At 40.8% G+C, this 22084-nt stretch overlaps 1 protein-coding gene across 23 annotated transcripts in view; it reads right to left on the minus strand.

Moving 5' to 3' along the window:
- rimbp2b (RIMS binding protein 2b) overlaps window positions 1-22084 on the minus strand; it is a 101905-nt gene that overhangs the window by 68504 nt on the left and 11317 nt on the right. For 22 of the 23 annotated variants that reach the window (XR_007942871.1, XM_051950340.1, XM_051950342.1 and 19 more), the window contains exon 3: window positions 18899-19021. The exons of the other annotated variant lie outside the window; for it this stretch is intronic. Coding sequence is in view for 21 of the 22 variants with exons in the window: in XM_051950340.1 (XP_051806300.1) it covers window positions 18899-19021 (123 nt within the window). In the remaining variant the exon portion in view is untranslated. The remainder of the gene's footprint in view (window positions 1-18898; window positions 19022-22084) is intronic. 23 annotated transcript variants of the gene reach the window in all.

The raw sequence follows: 22084 nt of genomic DNA on the forward strand, positions 1-22084 counted from the left end.
CAATTTGGTATGCAAATGAATCAGTGCACCGAGAAAACCTTGAAAAATACGTACTAAGAACAAAAAAAGGGGGTCAGGGTAAAAGAGAGAGGCGGAGGAGGAGATGAAAACGTTAGAGAAAGGTAAGATGAGAGGCAGAGTGATTGGTAGCTGGCTGCCATTCTGGCCCGGTGGCCCCGCGGCTGATGCACGGGGTTGCATAATGGTTCTGCATGCGATGTGAAGCACAGCAAACAGGACTTCAGCACATGTAGCTGAAGAGACCACTCAAGCCTTCTGGGGAAGCGAAGTTATTTCAGTGAACACATACATACACAGGATGAGACAGCCGTGTTTTGACACAGTGTGCTAAAAATAGCACACTCTTAACGGGGAAAAAATACAGAGTGCCATGCAAATCCAGACTGGCACAAGAGGGGCGAGATAAAACATTTCTTCCAAGACGGTCCTGAGAGCTGAACTCGGGGGCATGGTGAAGTAGAGCAGAGTGAAGCGTTGCCGGGTAAACCACTCAGTATCTGAAACCACTCACATCTCACTGCGACTCTGATCCCACCTGACACGCGTGCATCACGCAAGACCACGCAGCCACGTTCACATAAAACAAACGAGCTGAAGCAATTAAGAATTAGCATGAGCAACTTTGCAGATCTGTTATGTAATTCTCTGCCTGTGGGGCCGTGTGTTAGGAAATGGCGGCAGACAGGCCTGTTGTTTTTTCTGCCGCACATACATGGTCATTAATCACGCTCGGTCTCTTTGCTCTTTTTTTTTTATTATTTTCTATTTCCAGAGAAGCAGGAGCCCGAGGGCAGCGGACCTACGGCGCTGCAGCACGTGTAGGCTGGACTTCAGCATCACTGCAAATGTCACACAATGTTAACTCGCACACTGGAGGGCAGCCTACGGTGAGAGGATCACGAGGACAACCTATAAATGGCACCTTTTCACCCGGCTGTTTGATCGCACGCTCCACTCCTGCCAGAATAAACGCTGCGTTTTGCCTCCGTAGAGATATTACACGCATCTGGTGAATGCAAATGCACTCCTGCAGATAGGAGAATAAGTTGCTCAAATAAAAGCAAAATGCACTCAAGGGTTCAGCAGTGCAAAAAAAATTTTAAAAACCCAGCTGCATTTCCACCCTGCAGGACACCATAGGGAATACTGATGAGAACAGGTACTTTGGTAAACAGACAGACAGAGCAGGTAGATCAGGACACATGAACCGACGAGCAGGTATCGTGTGTGTTCGAGCCACATAAAAGAACACATCCCTCTCTTCCCTCTCTCTCTCTCTGTGTCGGGTGCATGAGAGAAGATTTCTGCAGGGCGTGTTGGAGTGTGAGTCATCATCATTGCAGAGAGAGAAAGAGGGGAGAGGCATTCTTTAAGTCGAAGACAGTGCTTATGGAAGCAATGCAGCAAGGAAACACCAAATGCTCTGCCCTTTACCAGGGTTGATATCCACCACAAATAGCAAACAACCACAAGTAAAGGACTCCCAACATCGACATATTCATAGCGGCACAGAAAGAAGGCTGAGCCATGTCTGTGCTGTGTGAGAACAGGTCAGCACAGCGGCTCAATGTGGCCTATTGAATGATCAGAGAGTCAGACGCTGCTGAGTTGGGCCAAAGCCGAAATGTCTGAATAATAATGAGTGACTTTCCATTGTGGTCATGTTACTGTAATGAAGACAGCCCTGCACGCAACACTGTAGCATGAAATGGTATGTAAACATGCAATATTCTGCATAATAATGTAAAATATATACTAAATGGCGACATTTTCGAGTTAAAACAATTTGTGGAGTAGCCGATATAAAAAAAATTGTAATAATTTTTTATGCTCAATTTAAACAAAAATTCTGAATATTATCTGGCATGGGCATCTACTATATAAAATTTAAGAATGTGCTACTATTCTTAATTTTATATCATTACAAACTGATTTTGTTGTTGTTTAAGTGTTTGTGACACAAAAAGAAATGTGAAGAAGGGAACTTAGGAAGGACAAGCTCCATGGTTTTGTGACATTTTTTTACCCTAAAAGATGATTAATTAATAATATACAGTACATAATTACTTGTTGCAGCCAAGGTTGTCTACATAGAAAACTAAACATATATATTGTATATCATCAAAAGCCAGAAAAGCGGAATCAACTACATTCTTGAAAGTCTGACACTAAATCCGGTGTCGGCTGGTGAAATCTGCCCGTGTGACTGTAATGAAGTATTGATGCTTGTTTCAAGAAACTTTCAGGGATGTAAAGAAAGTTCCTGAAGGTCTGCACTGAAAGGAGGTGGTGCTATCTCACGTTTTTGGTATTTATTAAAGGTTCAATGTCAAAAGCAAGACTGAACAATTAGTTTTCATAGTAATCTGAGAAAAAACATCTTAGTTAAACACTCCTTCAAGGAACTTGTCAGCAGACGAAAACAGACGGGTTATTTCTCCCATCAAGAAAACAGAAAACGGACACAGTTCAATCTACATGAACCTACTGAACATTGTCACACATGGTGTACAAAGACTACTTCCTCCAAAAGCCTCTGTCAAGGCAGGTCTTACCTTCTCCCACACAGACACAGTACAAGCCTTAAAGACTAGTTCCCTCATATCCAGACCATGCACGGGCAACCGGCAATGCTGAAGGTTTCGGTCTCCACACGTCTGCCTGTAGCGTGGTGGAGATGGCGAGACAGTCGGACCGCTCTTCGCAGAATTCTGAAACCGTAGCACAAGTCTGCAACCCGATCCTCAAGTTCAGCCCAAGCCCATGCCGCCATCCAACCCTGCTGATTAAGTTACTGCATGTAGCCAGAGCTGCAGCCACCCAATAATACGCCATCACAGCCTCTAACCGATAAGCAGAGTGTTTGGAACGGTAAATTAATATGAACTCAAGGCCAGCATAACAATTTCATGTGGAAGACAGTCTGTTTATTCAACAAAAGTGCCAATCTTCTGAAAATTGAGGTGGGTTTTTTTTGACTCCCAGACACTTTTTGACGATTTCTTTCCTCTCTAACAGAGTGCAGGTTAAATAGTAGCTCTTTAAAACTGGCTCAATGCCATATTTTGCTCTGTAAAACCTCTGCCAGACTTTAAATTTGCAGGATACTGTTCAAAGCAGTTCCAGGAGTGTGAAAGTGGCTCTTTGCACTCTTTTTAAGATGTGGATAAAATACAAAATGTAAGTGATATTTATTCAGCCTGATCTTGTTCTAATGGTCACATTCACATAACTTCCCCACACTGGTTCTCATTTTACTGTGTGATACCTAAAACATCAACTGATAACTGACAAATAGAGAAAGAGAAGGAGAGGGAGAAAGGAAGAGAGATGCAATCTCAGTAAATGACCCAGAAAACAACCTTTTTCCATGTGAACTCCTTGGACAAAAAGTCATGTCAGTAGTGTGAGTCATCCCAAGTCGGCCTGTCAAGACCACTTGCCCTGTACACTTATCCCAAAGTGCCTACCAAGAACAAAACCTCAAAGACGACCACATCTCAAATGGAGCAAGAGGCAGGAGTCTGAACATAACAGTCAACAACAAGCTTAGAGATGAAGAAAAAAAACGCCTAACCACCGAACAAAACGCTCTGATGAACAAGCATTCCCGACTGAGACAAAGGAGCAACTCGAGAAAGCAGGAGAGGGTTATAGTGGGATACAATAACAACACTCCACACACAGCTCATTGCAACTCTTCTGACACTGTGAGTGGCCGGCTTATCAGTCAGCGCCACTGTCTGCACGAGAAGCACTGGTAGCCATCATTGGCCTTTAATTTCACCCCAGCAGCAATCTAATTAAGGGGACCTAGACGGAGCATCCTAATAATTTACCACTTCCTGATGATTTTATACCAAGCTTTCAGAGCTGGTCGCATGTTCTACAAATGTGCAGATTTTGCAAAAAAAAAAAAAGTCAAATGTAAACTAGAAAAGGACTCAGAGAGCGCAATACCCCTCCAAGGCTGTGCATTCCCCCATATGGCATTGCAAGAAATGCAGTATTTGTTTATTAGTTATCAATGATCAGAAATCACGGCACCATAGACTGTGGACATTTAATATAGATGTACCCACAAACAAAATGATGATGCGTTGAGCACAGGTGTGTGTTATGCATGTGTACGTTATGTACGGATACTGAATCGCATTACCTAAACATGTAGCAGGTGGCGGGAATTGATGAGACTCAAAAACACTCCCACAAATTAATCAATTGTTCCGTGTATCATTTCCAAGTCCCGATAAGTCCGCAAAGGTGGATGTGTAGAAGGATCGCAATCATGTGATCGTCAGCAGGCAGCTGATGTAGTGTTCACTTGTAGTCATGGCTACAGTGACGTCATGTTGCCATCTCACAATGATACAGAAATCTTAAACAAATCTAAGATTTCTGTATCATTGTGAGATGGCAACATGACGTCACTGTAGTCATGGCTACAGTGACGTCATGTTGCCATCTCACAATGATACAGAAATCTTAAACAAATCTGTGGATCCAGACTATAAGCCACATCACTGCCAAAATCTAATCAGTTGGTCCGTGTGTTATTTCTGACCTTCCCTGAAAATGTGAATGAAATCCGTCTGTTTTTGAGTAATGTTGCATACAAACAGACAGGCACACTCCTTCCTCTTATTCCAAGTTATGTATTGCAATCTCTCTTAACTCTCTAATGAAGGCAGGAAAAGCTACAACTTTTGACTTGAATGGAACATTTTGAGACATATTGACTCAGCTTACAGCTTGTAGAGTGAAGAAGAGAACAGCAAGGCTATGTTTGTAGTGCTGGTGCTGAAAACCTCGGAACAATCTGTGGGACATTCTGGATTGAAGCGTTTGTAATGTGAGGCTGTACTTAGAGCCAGTGATGCTTTCAACAGTGTGCTAATATCAGCTCGCTGACATGCTCCAAATGACAATGTCAACACAATGATGTTTGGTAGCTCGAAGGTTTACTATGACTGCCATCATAACATTTTCTAATTAGCACTACGCAAAAGTATAACAAAGGCTAATTTGGGCATAAGATATTGAAAAAATATTGATGATGTGTTTTTTCAGCAAATTTTTCTCTTGAATAACTAGTTAAAAATAAGTAATCCCTGTAAAATTTTTGTAGGGGAGTGTATCTGCATGCAAATTATTTTAAATAACCTGAAAAATGAGTTTTGTGATGACTTATTTTTGAGTACAAACAGTTTGGAACCTTTGACATGTTGGAATACTGGCATCTGAAATAGTTTTTAGTTTTACATAACGTCTGCAGTTGTACTTGTCATACAGAGATGTGTCGTGCTGATCTAAATGGTACAGTAAATTAGTTGTATAGTGCAGTGGAAGCAGTCGCAAAGACATCGCCAACACATGGCCTGTATTTGGTCATCATGATTCTCTCTGTAGCCGACTCGGGCTGACTGACTGACTAGGGCTGCACGATTATAATCACCGTTATTTTGATTAATACTGAGATTATGATTAGCCTACTTATCACAATTATTTATTGATTTTACAGAAAAAAACATTGGTATTGAACCTGAATTATAAATAAATAGAGCATGGCTTTCATTTCCATGTTGTATTGCTAATTTCCTGCATATGCACAAATCTGCACCACAACAAGTCTAAAAATAAGGCTCTTCTTTGCCTGAATGCAGTGTATTCAGAGGCAAAAAGAAACTTCAATTGTACCCAAAACACCATATTTGCTAAACATCTTCTTATCCATAGACAGTACAATTAACCGATGTCCCTTAAACACTTCATACCCAGGCTACATTAAAAAGCTAGTGGTGCATAGAGAAGCCTCTAGTCTCCACTCAGTTATTGCACCCCAGGAAGTCGGTCAGCGGTGTGACCAAAATCTACATTTATCAACATGGTGCATACGTTTATTTTAAATGTCAGTGCAGCAGTTGATTAAACTTATTGAACTGTATGAATTCAGAACTGTGATTGTGACAAATATTCCATGAAATGTATGGCTTAAAACTGACACAGTTGTTGCATTTGCAACTGTTGCATTTCTTTTTTTTTTTGTTCCTCCCTCATTTTGACAGATGTGGCACCCACATGTCAACAAACACTATGGCTTGAAATTTATTTATTTATTTTATGCAAAACCAGAGTAAATTATGCACCGTCAGACAGACTTCTCCTGTGGATTAGTCATGGAAAATAAGAATCGTGGGAGTTTTCTTTTAGTATCAAGCAGCGATTAAAGTTGTAGCATGTTGTGTTTGGGTTAATTTTCCTTATTTAACATTACACTTCCTGGGATGTTGCGCATATGTGCACTGTAATGCTGATTCTGAAATGATATATCGTGCAGCTCTATCTGTCATCCACATCCAACAGTCACTGAGACCTTCCAAAAATGGATGGATCAACAAACTGATGATGACATGCATGGAGCCAAAAGATTAAGATTACTAAAAATACGAAAAAAACAACAACAAAAAAATGTAAATGAAGGGGTATACAGTACAAAAGGCAGGTATCATTATGTTCAGGTATGAACTGTCCCTTTAAACTGCTCTGTCACTTGACAGTGACAGTGCAGCTTGGGGATTTCAATAACAGGCATTGTAATTAGCCACCACATAATAGGAATGACCTTATTAAGCTGCTGCTGGGTCACAAGCAGATTTAGGTTACCAAAACACATGTGCTACCAGTTATTCTTTTTCATCAAGTACTATCCTTTAATACTTTTTTCCTCCTTATCTCAGTTGGCACGAGTGCCCATACACACCAGCACACAAACTCAGATCTTTCTTTAGAAGAGCGAGTATCAATATTTATGCACTGGCTCAGTCCATAAATACCAGCGGCCAGTCCAAAAATCAATGCACGCCTGCTACATATTTTAATCTCCCTATGAAGGTCACATTACTTCAACAATGCCTGAGAGGGCGAATCACACACTAAAGTAGCTAGCAGCTTCTGCATTCACACCAGCCTGACCCTGCCTTAATACAACTAATATCACTGAACCACATACTCTGGTAAAGACAGTAAAAACAGAGAGAGCTCATCAGCCATAAATAGATTTATAAAAGCCGTTCTGTGGCAGAAAAGGCTGCGTTTTTTTGCAGGGTTTAGCCCTGTGTAACTCGCCTACATTATAGATGAGGCAGCGGAGAAGGGGAGTGTCCAGTGGAGCACTATCAGTTAACAGAAGGCCAATCTAAATCTCCTATATCATGACTAACCCCTATTTCAGAGCCACAGGGGTGACAGTAACAACCTCAGCCGTCCCTGCAGGCTGCCCCAAACTTTGGGACAGCGGGAGCAGCACCGAAAGGAGAAAAAAATGCGACTGTGTTCTCATTGCTTAAACTGAGGGACTGCCAAAGTGATTCCTGCCATCATATGAATTTGTCACTTTGCTAACAGAGCTTATGAAAGTTAGATGAACAATTTACGATCTTGTTAAAACCGGTTACATTATTAAAAGGGCACATTCATCCTGCAAGGCGAGAAAGAGAGCCTGTAGCAGATTGAAAATTTAATAAGCTCAATGCAGTGGCTCGAGATTGAGAAACTTGGCAGAGATTTAGCTTTGAAATCCTGAATATGGGCATGAGATGATTTAGCCTTATTGTATCATGCATGCACTCAAGCGGGTCAAAAGACAGGGGATTCTGGAAACCTGTGATAAACCCATTAACCGGCTTAACTTCAGACACTTGCCCCAGCATTTAATCTGTGATATGCAGCAACGTTTCTGCTGCTGTTTTTAAGGCAGTCCCTTTTAGTTCGGCATAATAACACACTTCACTTAGCATCACTGTAACAACATGTTGTTATCTCAAATCTGCATGTTTGGCTGTAATGGTGATTTTCTTTTTTTAATCCTTCCTGGGACCACAGCATTGCTGAATGAATAAAGTCTGCTGCTAAAACCCATGACTATCATGTCAGGTCAGGCTGGAGATGAAGGTGGCTGGTGTCAGCAGGCTCAGGAACACCTGACCCTGGAGGAGACTGGAAAGGACTCTCTCCACTCGCTCTGCTATCTCTGATAAGGCTGTGATAAACATTATCTCAGCATCAAGTGTACCGTTATCTGTAGAGCAAAAACCCAACCACTGAAAACATGCAGTGCTGGGTGTGTGCGTGCGTGCATGTGCGTGTGTGTGTGTGTGTATTCACCCTTGTCTGTGTGCAGGCTGGCACCAGACACCCTGTGTGTTAAGTAATGCCATCCATCCCGCCAGCTCCTTGCAGACCTGTTACAGCACAGAAGCAATGGGCGTTGCTCCAACAGCAACACATTCTTACAGTTTACATAGAAAGCTTGAATCTCAGTCAGGAAATAGCAGGAGTCAGAACCGTTTAAAATGATAGCAAATATATCTGCACTGATCAGTGCCAAAACTGTCGTGATTATTAAACTGAAACGTATTAATTGTGATTTGAAGTCATTTTTCAAGTACAAAATATTGAACAGTCATCAACAATTTTGCTTTTCCTTTCTAATTTTACTTTTCTATTAAATGCTACAGATTATAGCCTCTCAGGACTGTTTGACAAAACGCAGCAGACAACAAGGTAACAAATTGTCTTTAATTTTTAATTTATCTATTGGACCGCAAATGATTAGAAATGCCCCTCAGGTGTCCCCTATTACATTTGGTTCAACTTCTCATGCAATCTCCATGTATGCAGACGATACATGAGTTTACATGGCAAATGTGCAAGTTATCCTCCCATTTGTCTTAAAAATACTGGTAAAATTTAGATACCTTTCACGATACAAAGTTAATTTGTCAAAATCTGAACTGATGCTGATTAACACAGACAAAAGTAAGGTGTCTCCACCCCTCCGAATTAATGTTCTCTATGTGGGAATAAAAATTAGTATTTCCTCGTCATCAGTGACAAAAACAAATTACTCCTAATTCTAAAAAAAGATAGAAGAAGACACCAATAGATGGCTCCAGCCAGCGTCAGTCCCAGCCCATATTTCAGTCATCAAAATAAATATTTTCCCGCATTAACCTTATCAGCTCAGCGATCCCACACCCCAGCTGGACATTGGCAAAAACTTGACTCCCTATCCCACTATGTTTGGAATAGAAGACGCCCCAACATAAACTGGTCAGTTTTTCAATACAAAAAACCAAATAGAGGAATGGCATCTCCAAACTTGTATTGTGACTGGAGTTAAAAGTTCAAATGTAACCAAAAGTCTGTCATACATTGAATGTACATGTTGCATTTGGAAATAAAAAAATGATGAAAATGTTACAAATTTTACAAATCTTATTGGTTCTTTTGAGGGGTGAAAATGCAAAACTGTAATCTTCATTAATTCAATAATGAAACATAATTAATATCTAAAACCTGCTGTAAAAAAAAGCTTGAAATTAAGTCTACATAAAACTGTGCAACTATTAATGGGCCATAGAAAATGAATTATGGAAAAACAAGACGAGAGTTGAAAGTATGGAAGTATCAGTGAGAACTGACCTCGACTAAACTGCATAAATTCTCTTTAAAATTGTAGTTTGGTTTTGCATGTAATAGAGAAGGTTAATATGGTCTAAACAGCTATTATTATGAGCAAGGAACTGACTACAAAACAGCCCATAATAGCTCACTTGACCACAATTTTTTAAGTGGAGGTTCAGAATGCATGGATGGTGGTGTCCATGAAAAAAAAAAGAGGATGGCATTGAATAAAATCTTAAAAGCTCTCTTAACCATTTTAAATGCATTTTGGAAACAGCCCCTAACTTGCAGCTGTGAAATCTTCAAGGTGTCTGGCTTCAGTTTGAGCCACAACTGACAAGTGCTTTGATTGTCCAATAATCGTTTAATTTATGAACTGAATTACCAACTATTCAGACTATGGATTTCACCATCAGTGGCTACTGTTCAGCTTTCAGTCTATGAATTCAGCATGAGGTTGTTTAAAGCTAACTAACAATAAAGACAGTAAAGTGTCTCACTGTGTACTTGGAATATACAATATGCATTTTTTGTGATTTAGGTGAATTGCTGCAGAGAGGGCTGGTATACACTCAGTACATCACTGCAGATGAATGTTTTTGTTGTTGTTGTCATTTTGTTTTTTTAAATTGGGACTTGGTCTGTGTGTACCTAGAATGAATTACTCTGCTTACGTAGCAAACAGTGATGAAAAGCCCGTCTGTACAAGATGTTTAACTTGCGCTAACCAGTGGAGCCTAAACCTCCACTCAGCAGACTGACTTGCTGACTTGTTCAAAGGATTCAACGAGGTGATTCAGAGCAGTGACAATTAACTTAGCTTGATATTTGCAACTAAACGGCAAACATGGAAAACATCCCTATATGCAAACGCAGTGTCCACACTGACATTAACTTTACCATAGCTGGCCAACTGCTAAAAATCAAATCAACAACAGCACTTATGATCAGCTGAATTTCAGTAGGTGATTAAAATGTGCACTGAACTACTGCTGCATTTATCTCGGCAAGAATTTAACCTTTCATTAGCAGCGGTGTGACATTTGAAGGTGCAGAGATGTGAATGTGTGAAGAGCTGATCTAAATAAAGAGTTCCTCCACTTCTGGTTGGATGTTAAATGTAAGAACACGTACAGAAATAGGGATTCACAGCTATTGTTTCATGGCATCTTTTCACATCCTCCACTGCCTTTAATTGACACTGTGAAGATATTTCAAGATCCGTTTTCTGTCATCTGTCGTGCTTTAGGTATCTGCTGTGGTATTGTCTCAGTATCGATACATTTTAGGAAGCATCGTGTCAGAATGTCGGAAATGTGACAACAATACTGGGCAGTACAGAGATAACATTGACTACACTGATTATTTGTTGCACCCGTAGACTCAATACTGGATCATGAGGTAAAGATCACAACATCAGTCGAGCTTCTTTCTCAGGTGAAGACTGGTAAAATGTTACTGAGGATGAATGTTAGTCCATCATGGCTATGTGCATCTCTCAGCCTCTGATAGTTTCTTCTATTTAACATTGCAAAGACAAACAGTCACTAAATTAGTTGTAAATAATCATTGCATATCTATCTAGAATCGATGTGACAGAAACATGAAGACAGATTAACATACAAAAATACTCCGGAGCTACAATCCTGCTGTCATCTCTCACATGTGCAGCATTATGTTGACTATGTAAACTATTCCTTTTTTAGTGTACTATCTATCATTCTAGAAACTTGCAGCTGCTTCTAGAGTCACAAACAAACGTGTTGGTGTTGAGGAGGAACCTGGATGACCTCTGTGCATCGATGAAACGATAATAACTAGTCAATCCACTGGAAAAGCAGAAAGGGTTTCTGAGTGAATGGTGTGTAGCAAAAGCAGCGTGCGGTCCTGGGTCAGCCAGCAGCATCTGAGCGTTAATAAGGGGAGTAATTGAATTAGAGGATCAGCGGAGGCCTGTAGTGTGGGCGCCACGCGGCTCTAATTTCATTACAAGTGATGTAAACATGAGGTTGGCCCCCAGCACAGGGGCCTCCCACATCAATGCATGTACAAACACAGAAACACGCTGCTCATGTAGAAAGAAATTACAAAACCACATATTTACACCTGTTTGTTTCACAGAACATCCTGTCCCACCGTACTGGGATTTCATGCCTGTGTGTTAGCGAGAGCTGTGAGGCACTAAACATGGATCAGGAGGACAAAAATCGGCATTATGAGGCACGAGAGATTGAGCAGCATCAGCTATTCACGGCGATGCATTCAAAGTGTCATTAAATCTGCAGCACGGAGGATCAGCGGTTAGTACTGTCGTCTCAAAGCGAGACCAGATTCTCAGCACTTTCTGTGAGATATTTAGGTTTTGTGAATATTAATATGTATGAATAAATGATAAATCTGATATTGATGGTGGCGTAGGCGAGAAGAGGAGAGACATAAAGTTGACACGACAATATTCTAGTGCTTTTAGTTTGAAAGCACATGGATATACTGCAAAGTCACCGTGATCTTTCCAATCTATGTGATGCATATTTCTGATCGGCCCTCTAATGCACCGTGGGCAGATGATTCACTTGACCATCAAACTGAGAGCATCTCAAATAAACCTGTAGGCCTGACTGTAGGCCCGCTCCCAGTCATGAATAGTTATGAGGGCTGGAGTTAACCAAGAGGAAACTGTTCACAAACATCCCAATAAGTCTTGCTTCTTTTCATCTCAGCTGTGACAATAAGACTCCCAGAGGCGGATCGCTTATCAATATGCAAGTGGCGCGTTCAGAGCACAGGAAAAAAACAACTGACATGGAGACAGAAGGGTTTGGTTTTTTTTTGCCAAGAAAAAGAATCACATTGCTCACCTCCTCACCAAAACGTTGCAAGTCACATTCCTGCATCAGGCAGTAAATTAGCTCATTTTCTCCGCTTTAAACGACACATTTGTTTATGAAACTCACATCTATCAAGCATCCGGTGCTATAAAGTGCTTGCTTCGACCATTCTCTGATGGATTTTCATGTTCTATATTTTGACACCCTGGAAAGTCTGCCAATTACCTCAATCTTTTACTCCTGCAGAACTCTAAGAAAACAATCAAGTATAACGTCTATCACCTCTAAGGCTGTTTCTGTAGGTTTTCTAAGACAATTTAAAGCAAAGTTACATAAGAGAAACAATGCTCTCTTCCTCTTGTAAGTAAAATCAGAAAACCTGAGCAAGGAAATGCATCAATACAACCCTGCTTGATCTGGGATGACGAGTAGTTTATAATTATCTAATTCAGATAGATGTTACTTTTCCAGTCATACGTTATATCCCTGGAAACATGTCTCAAAGTTACATATTTTGAAGGTTTTTCAATTAAATTTATTCTTTCCTGTCTCAAAGGTTTAGATGTTGCTGTCTCCGGTCACCCCTCCCCATTAATGGCGGCTCAAGCACACCAGCTCCCCTTCAACTCTGCTACTTTACACTACAAACTCCATCAATCATCTATGGAGTGTGGAGTCTATCCCAGCTGACCTGGGGTGAAGGCAGGAGACACCCTGGATGGGTCACCAGTCTATCACATAGAGACAAACAGTCGCACTCGCATTCACACTTACGAACAATTTAGAATCACCAATTAACCTCAGCATGTTTTTGGACTGTGAGAGGAAGCTCAGGTACTTAGAGTAAACCCATGCATGCACAGGGAGAACATGCAAACTCCATGCAGAAAGATTCCAGGAAGGTGGGGACACAATCTTGGATCTTCTAACAGCAAGGCAACAGTGCTAACCACCGAGCTACTGTGCAGCCCTCACTACACAATGAGAAGTTTAAATACTGGAGTATTTCAATGCAGTACATGCAACATTCAGAAACTGATCTGCAGAAGAATACTGATGATAATAATGATGGCGCCTTATGACACTCCACGTTTTTGAATTTCCAGATGGAGATGATCAGCCACAGCGCTGGCTGCTTGTTTCCCTCATGATTATGTCTACCAGCATATAAAAAACACCATATGGAGATGTTAACAAGGTAAAAAAAAAAAGTTTTTTGTTCTTTTTTTTTTTTTTTACAAGAGGCTGTCTTTCATGAACATTTCCCTCACATAATAACTCTTGTCTGTGTTTCCTACACTCACACGAAATTTACAAATTTTAGATGACTGTGACTTTTGGCCAGAGAGGTCACTGTTCCGCTAAAGTTACACAAAACTTCTTTAATGAGGAGAAGGTTTAGAGGACCACAAGCTGGGCTCGACTTAAGTACCATGTCGTTTGCTTTTCAATTCTTGAGAACAAGCTGCAAGAAAATCGGTCACCTTTTACAAAAAGTACAAACAAGACTGGCTGAAAATTGCTATTCTGTTGATGTGAATTGATTAGATTTACTTGACAGCTGATCAAACCAGCCAGGATGAGGAAGATTATATTCAAAACTTGAAGTACTCTGCTGTATATTTGGGCTCAAAGATTTGGTGAAAATATATGTACACTACCGTTCAAAAGTTTGGGGTCACTTAGAAAAGTCCCTACATTTGAAAGAAAAACTATTTTTTTCAATGAAGATGACATTAAATTAATCAGAAATACAGTCTAGACATTGTTAATGTGGTAAATGACTATTCTAACTGGAAATGGCTGATTTTAATGGAATATCTACATAGAGATACAGAGGAACATTTCCAGCAACCATCACTCCTGTGTTCTAATGCTACATTGTGTTAGCTAATCATGTTGAAAGGCTGATGATTAGAAAACCCTTGTGCAGTTATGTCAGCACATGAATAGAAGTGTGAGTTTGTTGTGATTTTTGGATGGTAATAACGTAATAAGTAATTCAGTTGTACGCTGCTAAAACAGTATGTCAATTTAATTTCATGAATATAAGATTGTAAAGGGGGTAGGTTTCTATAAGTTTCACTTCAACCTACTCCTTTTCGAATAATATGTTTTGTAATCAGTTTAATTTCTGAATTGTTTTTTATTTGTTTTATTCGAAATAAACATTTCAATCAATCAATCAATCAAACATTGTCATGTGATTTGATGTTTCAGTTTAGTATTTAATGTATTGCAGATTTAAAACATGATGGGGCATTACCACATAAGACACGTGCAATTTTGATCAATTTAAAATAAACTTGTTTGGCCGTACTTGTTACAGGGCTACTTGTTCTACGTAAATGCAGTTGAAACAGAAGGAATCCTTGAATTGCACTGCATTTTTATGAAGGCATTTTTCAAAACGGTAGATGCACAGCTCATACGCAGGAAATTGGTAAGAGACAGAGAATTCATTCTTTCTTCTGTCTCTTACATGAATTTCAAAATGAAAACTTGTGCAGAATAATAACTATAATTCCGTATCAGTGATATTCTCTTTTCAGCTCCAATCTGCAAACCTCAAAGAGAACAAGCGACAAAGCTAAAAAAAAAAATAGAAAAAAATAAAAAAGCCTACAGAGTCTCTGGGGCAAAGTTTAAAAAACTGTCACTTTTATGAAGTTTGCTCACATTCTCTGTGTAAGATGGAAAGATTTAATGGCTACAGACAGCTGTGTTTCAGGAAGATACCTTTACCAGGGTGTATGTGCGGTTTGTTGATTGCATCTCCATCATAAGATAACAGAGCTGCAGGCTAATGGAGCTTGCTGAAGAAGTGCCGCATGCTCTGTCAGTTTTTCATTACCCTGTCTTACGTAGGACCATGCAGTGTTGGTAATTACCGATGCTATGGCAATCTTTCAGGATTCATAATCGGCTCTTTTTCCACTTGAGGGAACTAACAACACCGCCTCCAACCCACCCACCCCTTCACCGATACCCCTGTCCCTCCCAGTCCATTTCTCTGTTGACTGAACGCTGCAAAACACCAACTAATGACATGATAGCATGCGTGTTAACTTGGAAAGCACTTGTTTCCCAGCAACCAGGGCAGGTACGGGTGAAGAACTTTCAAGGATGTTGTAATTGTCAGAAGATAGAGTGAACTGGGACTGAAAAGAGGCCAAATGCCAAGTGATTCCACGAGCTCCATATTTCCCATTAAATATTGATGTCTGTTATTTTGTCAGGCTAATGCACCATTAAATGTCCTTAACACAGAATTACTGGAATATCTTTAGGGAGTCTGACAAATTAATAAATTCATTTACATTTCACTTTTTTTTTAAAAATATGGAATTATTCACATTTGGTTGCTTGGAAAATGCTCTTGCACGTGACTGAAATGGCAGTAGAGCCCTTAAGAAATGTTGACAAGCTAATTATCAAGTAGCCTTGTCACAAGCAGGCGGACAGTTTAAAAATAAAGTTCACACCACCCACATTATGTAAATAATCACAGTCAGTAGTGCTAACCTCGCACCCCTATAGACTACAGCTGGCAGACTTTTGACACAAGGCCTCACTCTGAGCGTGTGACACAAGAAGGTTTGTGGGATGTGAAAGGCATCTGAGCGTATCTGTGTTTCTGCATGTTTGTGTTCTGCATTCTGACTAAAACCAGGAAACATGGCAGGATAAATCTGATACAGACTCTGTTAGTTTCTTAGGTTACTGGCAGAGCCAATATCATTCCTAAATCTTTTCATATCACTAGGAAATATCAGCTCCACTGGTGATCAACACGCAGGAAGAAGCTGTTAATAACAAAGCTTCAGTTGATGGTTCAGCCAAAAGATGTCACCCATACCATCGCTCTCTGTGAAAACAACAGTCTGGTAAGTGCTGAGGAGACACGGGAGAGAAAGCCAACACACACACAGACAGACACACACACACACGACTCATTCTCTTTGCGCAAGCACCACACTGAGGTCTAATCGATGGAGCTCATTCATATTGAACCACAGACGTCAGGGGAAGCCGGGGGAATTACAAGCAGCCTCCGCTGTGAGATCACAGCCTGAAGGAAGCCTGAGGAAGACGAAGCCAGCTTCACTCTGGAAACCTGCTCTTTACTGTCCACTGCATTTTCAGCAACATGGCCACAGGGTCTCCTCATTCCAAAAGAAATCACAGTGAGCAGGTGTAGCAGTGCCTAAACCAGACTGATAAACAACAAACATTTAAACAAGTCGTTTAAACACTGCGACTCAAAATAAACCCACGTGACTTCGCCATAAATGGATTTTTATACACTGTTTTCACAACTATATATACCACCATACTTTCAAAAAATAAGAATAGAAAAGAACAACTCAGAACAACTGATCTACTGTATTAGATAATCAGGAGGGCCGGATGAAACCACGGGTGCAGCCCCTGGCCTCACCCCACCTTCTTCATTAAAGAATATCCATCTATCATCATTCATACACCGCCTAATCCTTAGTAGGGTCATGGGGAGGCTGGAGTCTACCCCAGCTGAATTAGGATGAAGGAAGAAAACACCCTGGACAGGTCGCCAGTCTATCACAGTTCTACATATAGAGACAAACAATCACACCCACATTCACACCTACGAACAATTTCGAACTACCAATTAACCTAAGCATATTTTTGGACTGTGGGAGGAAGCTGAAGAATCCAGAGAAAACCCATGCATGCACCGGAAGAACATACAAACTCCACGCAGAAAGATCCCTGGCCCAGGAAGGGATGCAAACCGGGGATTTTCTGGCTGCAAGGCGACAATGTTAACCACCGACCCACTGTGCAGCCCACAATAAAAAATATGACCAATGTAAAATTAATATTAGCCGAAATGTTAACACAGTATTTAACAAAAATACAAGGCACAAAGACACAATCATAAGACAAGCAACACCCTCAGGATCCGTGTCATTGCAGTTTAAACAAATGTACTATGAAAAACTATGAAATTAAAGTCACCGTAACACAGTGAACCTGGAGCCTTTGCACTGACGGTAATCCAACCTTGATGACTAGCAAAGCGGCCCTATTCATTAAAGCAGCCTTGATAATACAGTTGCTATTAGCATCCTCGCTAAAAAAAATCTAAACAATGTCTGACACAAAACTAACACTCCAACCTCAACAACAGCTGCACAGTGTCACTGACAGGAAATAAAACGGCCTCTGAAGATATTCTTCAATAGAAAAAAAAATGGTTGATTTAAAGAATCATTTTTTTGTAACTTAAACCAACATTAGAACAACAATCTCCCGTTGACTTGGTCTGCTCTCTGGACAGGTATGGGATCAATGTGAAGGCCAAAGTTAAGAGGCATTAGCCCCTTTCAGACAGGCACTCCTTTCTGTGAATATGATGGCATCTGAACGCCTCGGCTTCATGTCTTAATGAGCACCCTGCTCACTTATCTGACAAAGTTGTGATGACAGTTTCACTAGATCAAACCTGGCAACATTTCCCTGTCACATTCAGCACAGCACAAAACCGAGGACAGCTTGCTGTCAAAATCACAAAATGCCTTTATTGTTCATTTTATTCTCCAATCGTATCTAATACAAACTGAAGTAGCCAAAGAAACAGAATGCAAGGAGGGTTTTGACAAAATGAGCTGAAGTTCGGTTTGTTGCTTCCAGCTGTTTGTAGGAGTCCCATGTGAGCATTTCCAAAGCAAGGGAGCTGTGCGTTTTTATGCACATTCATTAATTACTTATAATCATAAATTATCCCCAACATGGCGACAGATCTGACCAGGATCTGACAGCAAGTCTCACTGTGTACTTTCTACACTTCAGACTGAGTCACAGTTTATCAGGTGCAGGTAAATAAAATGCTACAGACATGAGACATGAGCTCAACTGACAGGATATTTGTATTTAACTTATTGTAAAGTAGTGGCTGGATTATCGTGGAAAGAATTTGCAGTGTAAGATCATTAATAAACCAGGCTATGTGGTATTTGTACAGATTGATGAGCTGCTATTAGTTTAGATTCAGTCTTTTGTTTATTAGTGCTTTATTAAGCATTATACATAACTGATGTACTGTACAGCGTGTGTATGGCAATATCACCTGTACCATGGTTCTCTCCATCACTGTGGTGTCAGAATGAAGCTGTGAGGAACATTAACATAAAAGTGACCTATGTCTGAATGACAGAGTGCTGTCACTTCTACAGATTGATGAAGCCATCAGTGTTACATATTCCATGTCTGAAAAGGGCTATTGTCTCCTAACTCTTCCATGATATGTTCAGCAGTCAGGAAGTACCAAGAAAATTGTCACTTTGACCCCAGTTAGTCACAATGATGATTTTAAATGAACATGAGCAGAAGTGATCACAGCTCATTTTAAAATTAAACTAACAACTGGAGGAGAAATAACTCACGGTTCACGAGTTCACAGTCCGAACCGGGGAGAAGAGCATGAAAGCCACAAAGCGCTGAAGGGAAATGCCTCCACAGCCGTCTTCAACTGCCCCTAATGGTCCATGCAAATTCCAGCATCAACAAGCTTTTACATCCCTTTCACACGGAGAACTCACCAGTAACTTCTGCTCTCGCCTCTGGTGGCTCAGGGTCTCAGGGTTGTGTCGCAGAGCTCTGCTGTTGTCCTCTAGTAGACAAAAGCTGTTCAAATGGTGGAGTGGCAAAACTTCATTTCTGAGCTGTAAGGTTGGTGGGGGGCAGAGAAGAACACAAAGCTGCCGTCAGTTCTGGCTTTTCCGTCAAGTTCAAATAAAAGACACTGTCCAATGTTTAGTTGTCACAATCGTCAAAGAAGTTTTTTAGAGTTTGACTGTGCAGCTTCTGGCTAATCTTTCACCACTGCTGCACTGGAGACAAAATCTTCTAGCAGTCTATCAGTAAGTGTAGGTGAGTAGCTGCTCAGAGCCAGCAGGAGGTCTGAGTGGGAAAACATCTAACAGCTACACACACACACACACACACACACACACACACACACACACACACACACACACACACACTGCAACCAGAACGTCTTCTCCCTTCATTGATCTTCACAAGCTCCATTTGACAGTAAAGGAAATAAAGTGACTCCTGGACTACCAGCCCACCTGCTGCTTTCAGCACACTTTGAACACTTTATCTGAGTAAGCTTTCATCACATGGAAAATAAAAGCACTGCTGCGAAATTCAGGTGAAAACATCACAGAGCCAAAACAGAAAAGCAATGTTTTCATAATGTGTTTTATTATAATACAATCAAAGAAAAGTCCTAATGGGCTGCTCTTGTTAATTGTGCATTAATGGATTCGTTTAATGGCAGCTTCATTGTATTATCCCAGTCACCCAGGTGTTTCACACTGCTCTGTTTACTTAGACTCCCAAATCTGCTGACAACTCGGCAACATGTTAATCTAGTGTAACAACACTTCTGCACTTATTCAACCAGATACTTACAAACCCACAAAAGTATATGATGCCAACAAGGTAAAATAACATCCTCTCTCCATGTCCAACCACTTAGCCAGCAGCGCTGATAGCACTACCTAAACTGCTTGTTATTGCCAAGCTAGTGGAGCTGGCTGGAAATAATAATGCCCCTTATTAAATTATTCATGGCTCCAGTCAGGTGGAACCAGATGCTGCTTTTGTGTCATAGAGGGAGAGCTGTAACTCAACTCAAGCATGGAAGGCCATCGCTGCATGGAGGTAAAGACTTCATGGAACAAGCATGGATGCTGCTGAGCTACAAACAAAACACAGGATGTCATGACACTCGCTCAGCTGTTGTCATGTGACATTTTCCTGCCGGAGCTCCGACAGAGGACAATGGTTCAGTAGGTTGGTGCATATGGGGATGAAGCCTGAGGCGCCGCTCGCAGTTCGCCACCCTGTGTTGGTGTCGCTTTGTTCCCCCACCCTGACATTTACGGCCATGGCCAAAAGATGACCTTTTTTGTCCATGCCACGCGTTAGTCCTGAATACTAATGCTACGTTGCTGTGTGCCCGCCACTGATGGGAACAAGCAGAGCTATTTTTAGCCGCATGTCCCCAGCTGCACATCTCCAACCCGGGGCCAATGGGCAATTAGTGTTTGTTTCTCGTGGCAGGAGGCAGTGCTAAAACCTCCCTAACGCAAACAGACATCTGGACACGGGCTGTCTCTGTCCTGCCCCCATACCCACGCCACAAGGCACAACTCTTAAAGCCATGTGGTCCCTCCATCTTTCTCAACTTTCAGAGGTGCTCAGAAGCTCTGCTCTCTAATCTGATGTCATTCACACATGGACTTATCCTCAACCCTTAGTCAGTACTGGGGGGAAAAAAAAGTAAAAATCTGAATTTGTGTGGAATTTAAGCAGCAGACAAGTTTAACAAGTTCAACCAAACACTTGTTTGCCAAGGTGGCCATGTGTGGTATTTATCCTGATAGTGATATTTAGAATTGTTAATTATTAACTTAAAATGGTGAGAGCTGCATCCATCAGCTACTTTCCAAAATTATGTTTTTAAGTTACTGCTTTTATCAATCTAAAAGTGTAACAAGATATATGAATGTACCACATCTACCTCAGTAACCCTGCCACTTTGCACACGCACTGTAAATGCTCCTATTTATGGGTGTTTATATTGCTCTTATTTTTATTGCTCTAGTTTATTTCTTTACTCCTCAACTTTTACCATACTTTAAGTAAGTTTTTTTTTCCTGATTTCTGTTCACAGAGAGCTAAGATTCACCATTCACCTTGTTTGTGTGTACAAACTTGGCCAATAAAGTTGATTCTGATTCTGAATTTTCTCACAAACAACAAATTGAGCAACTTCTACAAACATTTCATGACAAGCAAAGCATCAGAGCAATCAACACATCTTTATTTGTCATAAATGTCATGACTGACGGGTTCTGCTGTCATCTTAAGATTTTTTTTCCAGCATGCAGCTATTCATCCAGACCCATGTTGTGTTGCAGTCCCAGACTGTCGCCATTGCTCCGATAATACACCATATTAAGATATATTTGGCCGAGCAGGTATAATGAGTCAGTTCAGGAGTCTGCATGTCATGACGACCTCTTTAATTCATTTTAGTCAGGCCAAAGCTAATTCAATCCACCTTAATTACGGCTTCTTCATGCAATTATCCTGTGCCCCTGTTCACTGATGGGCCGACATGGACGCAGCGGATTGGACAAGCAAGCTCATGAACCCCACAGAGACCAATAACATAGAACAATGTAGCGTTCCCTATCATTAAGTTAACAAAGATGAATCAGTGAAAAAAAGGGGAATCACTGTGCCGTGGACCTGAATACACAGTCGGACGGTTTTTTTTCCTAGTAATCTGCTGTGAAATTCCACTTGATCGGGACATTAGAATCAATTACATATCCACATAAACACAAAGCATTAACTCTGGAGCCCATTAGCGTCCCATTAATCATTCTCAACATTAAAAGTGGTGTAGCAACAGCAAGTGTGCCTTGAACTGATTGGCACAGTGTTTCTGTAAGCACTGCCTGCCAATAATATGTTATCAAAGCGTGTGTAATTAACCTCAATACTGGACAATACAAAGAGTGAAGTGTGTCCATATAAAAGCCATGCACATTGGAGATGGTATTCAACAACCACTTCACACATCAAAACATCCTGCTTTTGTTGCCTCCTGTTTTACACTATGACCCGAATAACTCAGCAGAGCAGGTCCAAACGAAAAAATATCATTGAGCAGGTGCATGTTGCATTAAGCTGCAACATGAAAC

This window comes from Acanthochromis polyacanthus, chromosome 7 (genome assembly GCF_021347895.1).
Source record: "Acanthochromis polyacanthus isolate Apoly-LR-REF ecotype Palm Island chromosome 7, KAUST_Apoly_ChrSc, whole genome shotgun sequence".
Taxonomy (NCBI): Eukaryota; Metazoa; Chordata; class Actinopteri; family Pomacentridae; genus Acanthochromis; species Acanthochromis polyacanthus.